We start from the raw sequence: 9764 nt of genomic DNA, 5'->3' as shown, positions 1-9764 counted from the left end.
CCTTTAATTTATGCTTGCAGAGAGAATAACACCAAAACCAGAGCCGGCACGACTCAATTCAGGCATTGCCTGAGTCCCATTAGTTCTTCTGGAGTGTTTTCTTAAATCTGCCATACTTGCCCCAGTCCAACTTTGACCACCTGCACTGGAGCCATGGCCATCTCTTCACTGGCTGTTTTGTTCCTTCTTCCATTTCAAGACCTTCCTCCCAGTTGCTGCCAGAATTGTCTAAAATACAGAACTAATCATGCCATGATTCCTCTGTAAGAAATGAATTTCTTGAGCATGAAGTCCAAGCTTCTCATTATGACACTCAAGATGAATGTCCAGGTCCTCACCTATGTTTCCAGAACCCAGATTGCCCATGGACTAAAAATGGGCTGTGCAGTGTAAATTGGCCACAGGCTGAATGACATGATGTACTTCTGTGAATTATGTAAAAATATCTTTACCTAAAAATTCTAATTTTATGGTACTACTTTTTGTTATGTTTTAGACTATTCATTTTTTGTTTTCACTTGAAAAGTAAAATAAATGAGGATTTAATATTTTAAGATATTTAACTAGTAAGTAAGTCACCTATGTTTCTAGCCTTGTCTTTTGCCCCCATTCTCATCATGAAACTCATCATCCGCTAAATATGATATGCTGTGTACTATCATACTGTGGTATGTTCTGCTCATGTTCTTTCTTTGCCTGGGACCCATTTCTCCCTACCCCCCTCCACTCCAACTCCTATTTCTCCTAAGTATTTAGCCCTGGAAGAGTCCTTTGTGATCATCTACAATGTGTAGTGATATTCTCCTGGATTGAGGAGTGAGGATATTGCTCAGGAGAAAGCAGATTCAATATAATAATTTATCTTAAAGTGTTTTCCAAATATACTATATATAAAGCAAAATTATGGCTGCTGGAGATATTTAAATTGCAGTAATTCCAAAAGGGTCAGGACTTTTCTCTGTTCATTTAGGTGGCTGAGCACCTTTCAAACTTAGAAATTCCCATTGTGCTTTTCTCTCTTCCTGGAATGTTCTTTCCCCAACCCAACCTCCTACCAAATGTCCATTCATCCATTCAGGTGCTAGCTTAAATGTCATTTCTTCAGGCAGGCAAGTGTCAAGTTTCCCTTTTACACGGTCTCACAGCCCCTTATACTCAACAGACCTTACTGCAGTTGAAATGATGCAGTCATGTGCGTGGTGTTGAGCCTGTCTTCCCTAGATTGAATGAGGGTGGGAGTTGTGACTGTTTTGTTCACTAACAAAACATGGATGAACTTCGGTCGCCAAAGGGACAAAAAGCTTAACAGAAAGAAGTTAAGAAACACCGGTCTAAAACCCCAAAACCCACATGTCACAGATGAGGCACCCAGGGCACAGAGGTGAGAAGAGATTCGCTTGAGGTCTCGGAGCCAGTCTGAAGTGAGGTGTGCACTAGCCTGCCTAGCTCCAAGTCTGGCTCTCTGCGCCCTCCTGGCCCAGGGCATTTGCTCGTCCTTCTCTTACTTTGGCCTTCATGTCTCACCCAGCTCAGGTACCCCCAGGAAGCCTTTTCTGACCCCACTTCTCCTAGAGCCCCCGTTCAACTCTTGATGTACGACTAGCGACACTCTCCACCCCTTAGCGTCACTGGTCACTCCTCTGTCCCTCTGGTCAGGCTCATTCCGTGCAGGTGACCGCGCTTTGCCTGCGCGCAGGCCGTGTTTCCAGCAGAGTGGCTGGGGGCAGCCCCGGCGCACCCTCCCCTGTCGTTGCGCCCTGGGGCTGAGGCCGGGAGCCGCCGAGAGTGTCCACGGGTCCCACCAGGCACGAGGTGTGAGGCCGCGGCCTACCGGTCGCAACTCCGCCCCCCAGAGGCTTCCGCGGCTCTGATTGGCCAGCGGGAGCGGGGGACCGCGGCAAAGGGGAGAACGCCCGCGCTCCCGCCTCGTCTACGCGGGGGCGCGCCCGCGGCACGCGGCCGGGCGGGGCTGGAGTTGAGTGACGGCCGCGGGGGCCAATGGGGCGGGCGCGCGCCGCCGCCGCCGCCCGCGCGGCCCCTGACGCCGGCCGAGGCGCCGCGCCGCTGTGGCTGCGGGCGGCGACGGCTGCACCATGGGCCGGGTGCTGCGGGCCGCTCGGCTGCCGCCGCTGCTGCTCTTGCTGGCCGCGGGTGAGTGTGCGACGCGCGGGCAGGCGGCTGCAGGGCGGGGGCCGGGAGGCGGCGGCGGCGGCGGGCGGCGGTGCTGGACAGCTCCCGGACCGCCAACAAAGGGGCCGGCGCGCGGGGCGCGGGAGCGCGGGGATCGGCGGGGCTGCTGAGCGGCGGCGGCACGCGAGCTCCCCGGGCGTGGGGCAGCCGCGTGGGCCTCGTGGTGCGCGGTTCCAGGGCGCGGGACACTCACGCACGCGCGGGAGAGTGGGCACCCAGGGTGGCCACGGGCGCGCCCGTACACGCCCCCGGGGCGCGGTGCAGGGGTTCATGCGGGCAGGGCGGGAGCGTGGGTGAGGGAAGTGCGGACCCTGCCTGCCAGCTCAGTGGGGCCATGCAGGGATGAGAGGGTCATTTACAGGCCCCACGGGGCCACCACAATGAGCATGGGGCGGGGGTGTCCACGACTACAAGGGGAAACAGCCAGAGAGCCCCTACACACAGCTGCTGCGACAGTGGGGGTGTGTTTACGTGTGTGGTGCTGCCGGGCAGGAGGTGGGGGTGTGTCATTGTGAATGCGTGTCCTGGACTGTGCTGGGCAACTTTATTAGGTCTGATAGCCACCGAAAGGTCTCTGTTTGTGACAGTGACAGTGCTGGATAGCCCCTGCGCAGCTGACCAGCAGGGATGTGCTTTCCATTCAGTAGCTACCCAGGGCATTGGGATGTGTGTGGATGACAGGTTGGGGATGGAGCATGTGTGAAACGGATGCGGCCGAAAGAGAGACAAGCCTGCTGAACGGCTTCCCAGTGTCAGACACGAGATTCAGGTGTGTGCATGGCAGGTGCGTGCATGCAAGGTATGTGACAGCTTATGAGACAGGCCTCCACAGAATGGGGATAGGGGAAAGGGCTCTCTACAAGGGTGGGTCAAATAAGGACATGGCCAAACAGCATCTTCATGTGGGGGACACAGCAGAGGGGAGAGGATGACATGTGTGCAGTATAAAGTGTGATGGTTAATTGGTGTCAATGGAGAAAAGTACTGGGATGTGTGTGTGTGTGTGTGTGTGCCTGTGTGTACACGCTCACGTATCAGGTAGCCTTGAGTGACTCCGCTTCCAGCGGACACACAGGAGTATAATGTGTGTGCCTGTGTTTTCGTAGATGTATGCAGGGAACACTGGCTACTAGGCACTTCTCATGTCGTTAGCCACCAAAGACATGGGTGCATTGTATGCTTACATGTGTGCATGGAGAGACTTGTGAAGGGTCTCTGCCTGAGGGGAGGTGCAAGCTCTGCTTGATGGTGGCAATGAGATGGGCCACTGCCATGGCCCCACGGTGACAGAACCCCAGTGAGAATGGCTGGGAGGAGAAACAGGCCCCTTGCTTCTGAGCATGTCCCTTAAAGGCTCAGTTCAGTAAGGGTGCTTTTTCTCCACCATGAACCCAGGATGGGTAAGGACCGAACTGGTGTGCCCATGAGCGTCTGTCTCAGACACTCACACACACCTCCTTCTGTCCTCACGTACCATTAATCCTCTTTGGAAGTAGGTGAGAGTCAGCAGATGGGTATCGGTCCGTCTGCTATTTTGTTGTGTGACAGCCACAGCACCGGCCAGCAAAATGAGTCAGGACTCGCACCCGTCGCTAACTGCTGGGCCCCCTCACGAGGTGTGTGCCGTGGATTACTGTGGACAGCTCCGCTCCCTCCGTTCCCTCCCAGCCCCTTCCGTGCACACTGCGTGAGGCACGTTATCGCTCCTGTGCTTGGACGAAATGTGCATCTAGCACTACATCGTTCTTACACACTTTGTGTGGAAACCCTGCAGGGACCCTTCAGCGTCTTTCCTCAGACCCATACAGACGCACACGAATGCTAGACAATTCTTGTTGTAGCTGACACTCAAGGGTGTGGGCGACTATGACAGATGCTGCCCGGCAGCTCCCATATTGTGTCTGGCGAGGGCTCAGGCAGATCTGGACTCTGAGCAGCTGATAGGGGGAGGGGGTGTGGCTGATGGTGGGAATCAGAGAAGGATGTTTGGATCAGGAGCAGATTGCAGGGGAGCTAAAACATGGGCACTACCAGGGCCTTGTTTTGCTCGTGCCAGTCAGATACAAGCCTGCTGCATTTGCCTCTCTTTCTGGGTTCGTTTGGGTCAGACTTTCTGTTCTGTGAGTCTGATTCCTGAACCTTTTTCATATACCTTCCTTTTCTCTCCTCTCTCTGTTGGGAGTGATGAAGTAACAGAAAATTATAGCTTGAAAAAGAAGAAATTATAGGTGTTAGAGAAGAAAAGAGAATCAATCCCAAGGAGTGCCATTCTGAAATTTTAAATCAGGTGGGCTCTTGATTAAGGCAGATTAATTATTAAGTGCACAAGTAATTATACACAGAATGGTTAGGTCTCGGCTACTGTTTTGGTGGGGAAGTTTGAAAATAAGTAACTTCTCATAATTACCTAAGTAGTTACCCACTGCCAAGGCTTTTGGAAACATCAAGATCTATAAAAAGAAAAAATCATCCCAGGGAAAAATAACTTCAGGAACATGGGACTAGTTACTGGAGAAGGAATGAAAAACCATATTCCTTTTTTTTCATGCACAGCTTTTCAGCAGAATTATCAAAATCTCTCGTTCCAATCAGACCATTGGGACAGGAAGACAAGGAGGGAGAGGAAGAGAAGAGAAAGGGAGACTGTGGCTTCTCCACTTGACAGGTGGGGAGGTTCAGGAATGGAGGCACTGGCCTAAGTCATGGTAAGGGTAGGGAATAGACCCAGTGAATTCAGCAGACCTCACACCTCTGCTTAAAGGCTTCACTGATTAAACATTTTATCCCCAGAGGTGGGAAATGTACAGGACTGCTAGTCAGACTTCCCTCCAGAGAGTAGACAGTTCTTTCAAGATCCAAGCTGTTCTGGAGAGCGGACCAAGGTCTAGATAGCAGTGACTTCTCTCCTGCCACGCACAATGTGTGTTCAATACCCTAATGGTTTTGTAGAGGTTAAAATACAAGAATTCTTAAAATCAGTTCACACTCTTTTAAAAAGGCTGCAGTCATGGCTTTTCCAACATCCCAGCTAGGGACTGGGATGGAGATGAAGATGTGAGTTCGTGGCCTTCTCAAAGGCGGGATGCTCAGGTGCCCTGGGAACCTGTAACATTTCTGTTATTTAATTATCACAAACATTTCTCATCAGCTGAGTTTTTCCAGATGAACATAGTTGGTTGCCCCTATCCTGGACATACCACTTTTGCAAATTAGGGCTGTTATGTCAGCTGGTATCATATATAAAACTTAGATTACACTTTCCAAACAATGGTCATCCCCCAAGGCTGTCTCGTGTTCATCCTTGTGTCTCCAGAGGGGTCAGGCACTGCCCTGGTCCCAGAGGAGGAACTGGGGCTGACCGCATTCTGCTCCAATGGAAAGTCTGTGGCAAATTTTACCTCCACTAAGACACAGCAGTCTATCTAAAACTAATGGTAGTTCAGACAGCCTATCTGATGGGTGTATTACATGAGTCCCATTAATTTTTGTATAATTAGAAAATAACTGTTAAATGAGTACAGTTTATAAGGAAAGTATTTCCAAAAACAGGGTCCCCACAGAAGTAGAAATAAGGGGGATTCTTGGTGAAAATATTGGGAGCCACCTTACTGATAAGGCCTTTGGAGAAGAGGAGAGACGTCTGCACATGAGGCGCAGTGTGGCTTGGGTCAGCCGCGGGGACCCTGAGCAGAATGCCGGGGCGGGGAGGGGTGGCTCAGTCTTCAGCTCTGGCCTCTTCCTTTGCACGTTAAATCTCAGCATTTGTATTTATGCCATCTTGGACATGTCTTCCCTTACTACTGCTTTGGAAGAAGCGTGCCCAGTCCAGCAATTAATGGCTTTCCGGTCGTCATGGAGCATCTGCAAGACCTTTTTGTGAAGAGAAGCCAGCTAATTACAGCTCTTCTATTAAGTAACTGACCTTCATCTCACAAGGCCTCAGTTATTTCTTCTGTAAAACAAGAGGGGCATTTATCCATTTATTCATTCACTTATCCAAACATCTATTGAGCCCCTATTCCATTTCAGAGACTGTCCAGACACTGGAATGACAAGGCTGAACCAACACAGGACGCCTGGCTACGTGCTCACAGCTCAGCAAAGGCAGCTGTGTGACCGTCTGTCACAGCTCAGGGAGAAAAGTGCAGTAGTTGGTTCAGAAGGCAAGGTCCTTGGAGTGGTTCCTGGCCTAGACTAGGAGTGGCCAGGGCACACTTCTCAGAAGCAGAGGTGGAAGCAGAGTAATAAGAGTTAGGCAGGTGGGTGGAGGTGACCTAAGCATTACAAGCTTCCTAGGCATAAAGGCTTTTTGCTATCCTGTGTTGCCACCCATTAGTCCTCATTTTTTCTTTGAAGTCTGATAGAATAATTCTGATCTTTATTATCCACATCAACCTTTTATTTTACTGTATTTGAAGATACTGACCTCTGTCTTTCTTAAATGTTCTCTTTTCCTGGCCAGAAGGTCCCTGTTCTCTGTTCTTTCTATAGGATAACAGTACTTAACATTCATAGACTACAATCTGCGCTCTATAGCACAGTCTGCATGTGCTGCAGGGAGCGGACTTCATGTGATGCCCCCACCCCAGTGAGGGCTGCCCGGATCATTGTCCTCCTGTGGAGAGGAGGAAGCTAAGGCCTCAGTGGTGAAGCAGTTCACCCCCAGTCACAGCTAGCGAAGCCGGAATGGAAGCCAGCTTTCATGGCGCCAAGCTCCCTCTACTAGAACACCCTTCTGTGTCTGATTTCAAGACCTGTGTATCCTCTTCTGCACGCTTTGTACTTTGTTAAGTCCCTTATGCTCGACCCTGGATGCTTTCATTATGACTAGATGTGTTTGTGGCCCTGTGTTGTCTGACTGGTGCACAGCCTAATCCAGATGCTTGTCCATTTCTGGTGGAACTCATTTCTGAGTCTGCAATGTCCGTTTTCTTCAGAGGCCTTCGCTGGGCTTGTGCATGCCAAACCATGCTGACTGACTTCTTCATAAGGTGGTTTTAAGATTAAAACTCAGATAACACTCGCAGAGCAGTTAGCAGGCCAATAATGTTGGCTCTCGTTTTTATTATGAACACCACTAAAAATGTCCACGAACACCTGTGAAGCCAGGTCACAGAGGTAGAGCCTATAATTCCCGAAATTCTCTTTGCTTCAATAAGACTAAGAATGTTAGTCTTGGAAAAGAAAATTTGGAGGTCATTTTATCTACCTTCCTTTCAGGTGAGGAGACTAGATGTAGAGGTTTAATCAACTTTCCAGAAGATGTGTAGCAAGTTAGTAATATTCCTGTAATGAAGTTAGGAATTAAGTTGTGAAACTGGCAGATAGGGCTGTATTTCTCTCCTCGGTGAGCAGGAGAGAGAAGAAAGATGCCCTTTAATTTTCTGGTTTTTGCTTGTTCATGTGTTTGTTTTGTAACAAAGATGCCCTTTAATTTTTTTGTCTATTTGTTTATTTGCTTTGAAAATTTGGAGAGAAGGATCAAGATTTTAAATGAGCCCTGTCATTACCAGCACTGGATGAGTTTGAGCTCTCCCCTCCCAGGGTTTTTTAAAGACTGCGTTCAGTATACCATATTGATGAAACACAAATCATGGTCTTAATACAGTTTTGGAAAATTTTCAGTCCAAATTAGAAGCTGGGGGAACAACATCCACATGGGGTCCTTAAAAGTAGGGACCCTTTCCTGGCTGTGTTTGTGCCCCCAGTGCCTGGCATGGTGGTGGCCTGGAGTGGGTGCCTGATGGGTGTTTCTGAGCAAACAGATGCCTGGCGGGTGCTGAGTCAGTAGTTCCTCACACTCTTCTGTCTCGCCTTTGCCCCTGCCACAGCGAGAGTGAAGCAGCTTGGCCTTTCTGAAATGAGGGCGGCATCTCGGAACCCCCTTGCGGGCCCTGAGTGTCAGGAGGGTCCCCGGAGCCCTGCCCCCTGGTTCTTTGTTGTTGGTGTCTGACCCGCGCCAGCCTATCCTCTCTGGCCTCTCATAATCGTCCGGTTTTCGTGTCTGTACAGGAGTGTCCCTGGGTGTGCGTGCAGCTGGGCCTGATGAGCCAGGCCCAGAGGGCCTCACCTCCACCTCTCTGCTGGACCTTCTGCTGCCCACTGGCCTGGAGCCGCTGGACGCGGAGGAGCCCAGTGAGGCCATGGGACTGGGGGCGGGCCTGGGAGCCCCTGGCTCGGGCTTCCCCAGTGAAGACAGTGAAGAGTCCCGCATCCTGCAGCCACCACAGTACTTCTGGGAAGAGGAGGAGGGGCTCAACGACTCCAGTCTGGACCTGGGGCCCACTGCAGGTAGCTCCTCCCCCAAGCGTGTGCGGATTGCAGCTGCTGTGAGGCAGTCTGGGCAGAATGCCATGCGACCGTTCCCCTGCATGAGCCACACGCTTCTCTCACTGGCTCCTACCATGCTGTTGTGCGCCTGTCCATCAGCGCCGGGTCCCTGGGACTCCAGTGTCTTATTGGCCTAGGAGACCCTTTTCTCCTTAATATTCACTGCTGTTTAGGGAGCCTTTATTCTGTGCTCAGATAATTCAATATAATGCTTATAGCCTGTGAAAGGAATAATGTTATCCCAATTTTAAAAACACGAAAACAGGCTGAGACAGCTTAAAAGCATGCCTAAGGGCATACAGCTGTTCAGGTGTTCAGTCGTGATTCCGATTCAAACCTGGTCTTTCCAAGGTCTAGGGTTCTGTTTGTTTTCTATGCTGTGCTGTGTTGTCTCTGTTGTAGGTCCTGTGTCCCTTCTCAGGTCTCTCTAACCCCCAAGTCAAGGCGCTCTAATTGCTTGTCCCTTGCTCAAGCCCCAGAGCTGGTTTCTGGGTTTGCAGAGCACAGCTAATGAACATGGGGGCCCGAAGCAAGCCCGAGGCCTAGAGCCCGTCCGGGATGCACACGGCCGCACTGACTGTGGCTCTGGTGGCTTCCAGCCACAGCAGCTGTGCAAGTATTCTGGGCCAGCTGGAGCCCGTTTTAACTGCCGGCAGATCGTGTGTGTGCCTGCACAGGGGGCAGGGGTTATGGAACTTGGCCCTCAGTTTTCTTCTTAGTATGTGTAATAGTTTAGATTTGTGTTCTCTAATTACAAAAATGATAGCATGACAATTGTAGAAAATATGGAAAATACAAAAACAGAGAAGAAAATAAAACCCACCACGGTCTCTCAGCTAAAAGATAATTACTACTAATAGTTGGGATACATCCTTCCAGTCACTTTTATATGCACAACTGGAATCATAGATTATACCAGGTTTTCACTTAAAATATTTCTATTTTATTTCCACATTATTGGATATTCTTCTATAACTTGACCTTTAATGACTACATAGTATTTTATCATGTGGAGCATTGTATGTATGAAACCAGTTTCCTACCATTGAATATCTATATTGTTTCTAGTTTCAATGCTGCTACAGATATCTTTATATATATTTTTGTACCTTTCTGATTGTTTCCTAAGGATAAATGTCTAGAGTAAAATTATCTAGGTCTAAAGATACATCCATCAGCATCCTACCTAGAAACAAAATATAGGATCAGACTAAGATAATCCAAAGAGGGTCTATTTATAGAGC

The 9764-nt window shown here is 49.8% G+C and overlaps 1 protein-coding gene across 4 annotated transcripts in view; it reads left to right on the top strand.

Annotated features, from left to right (window-relative positions):
* Positions 1–2032: 2032 nt before the first annotated feature.
* Positions 2033–9764, top strand: part of PODXL2 (podocalyxin like 2) — a 40623-nt gene continuing 32891 nt past the window's right edge. For 3 of the 4 annotated variants that reach the window (XM_037024045.2, XM_037024044.2, XM_037024046.2), the window contains exons 1-2: positions 2033–2151; positions 8203–8481. In XM_037024045.2, the coding sequence (XP_036879940.2) occupies positions 2094–2151; positions 8203–8481 (337 nt within the window). In that variant the 5' untranslated portion in view covers positions 2033–2093. The remainder of the gene's footprint in view (positions 2152–8202; positions 8482–9764) is intronic. The other variant, XM_073231153.1, reaches the window with a different exon arrangement.

Source organism: Manis javanica, chromosome 3, assembly GCF_040802235.1.
Source record: "Manis javanica isolate MJ-LG chromosome 3, MJ_LKY, whole genome shotgun sequence".
Taxonomy (NCBI): domain Eukaryota; kingdom Metazoa; phylum Chordata; class Mammalia; order Pholidota; family Manidae; genus Manis; species Manis javanica.
Note: the sequence above shows the minus strand (reverse complement) of the source record. Positions and strands in the feature narration are given on the sequence as shown.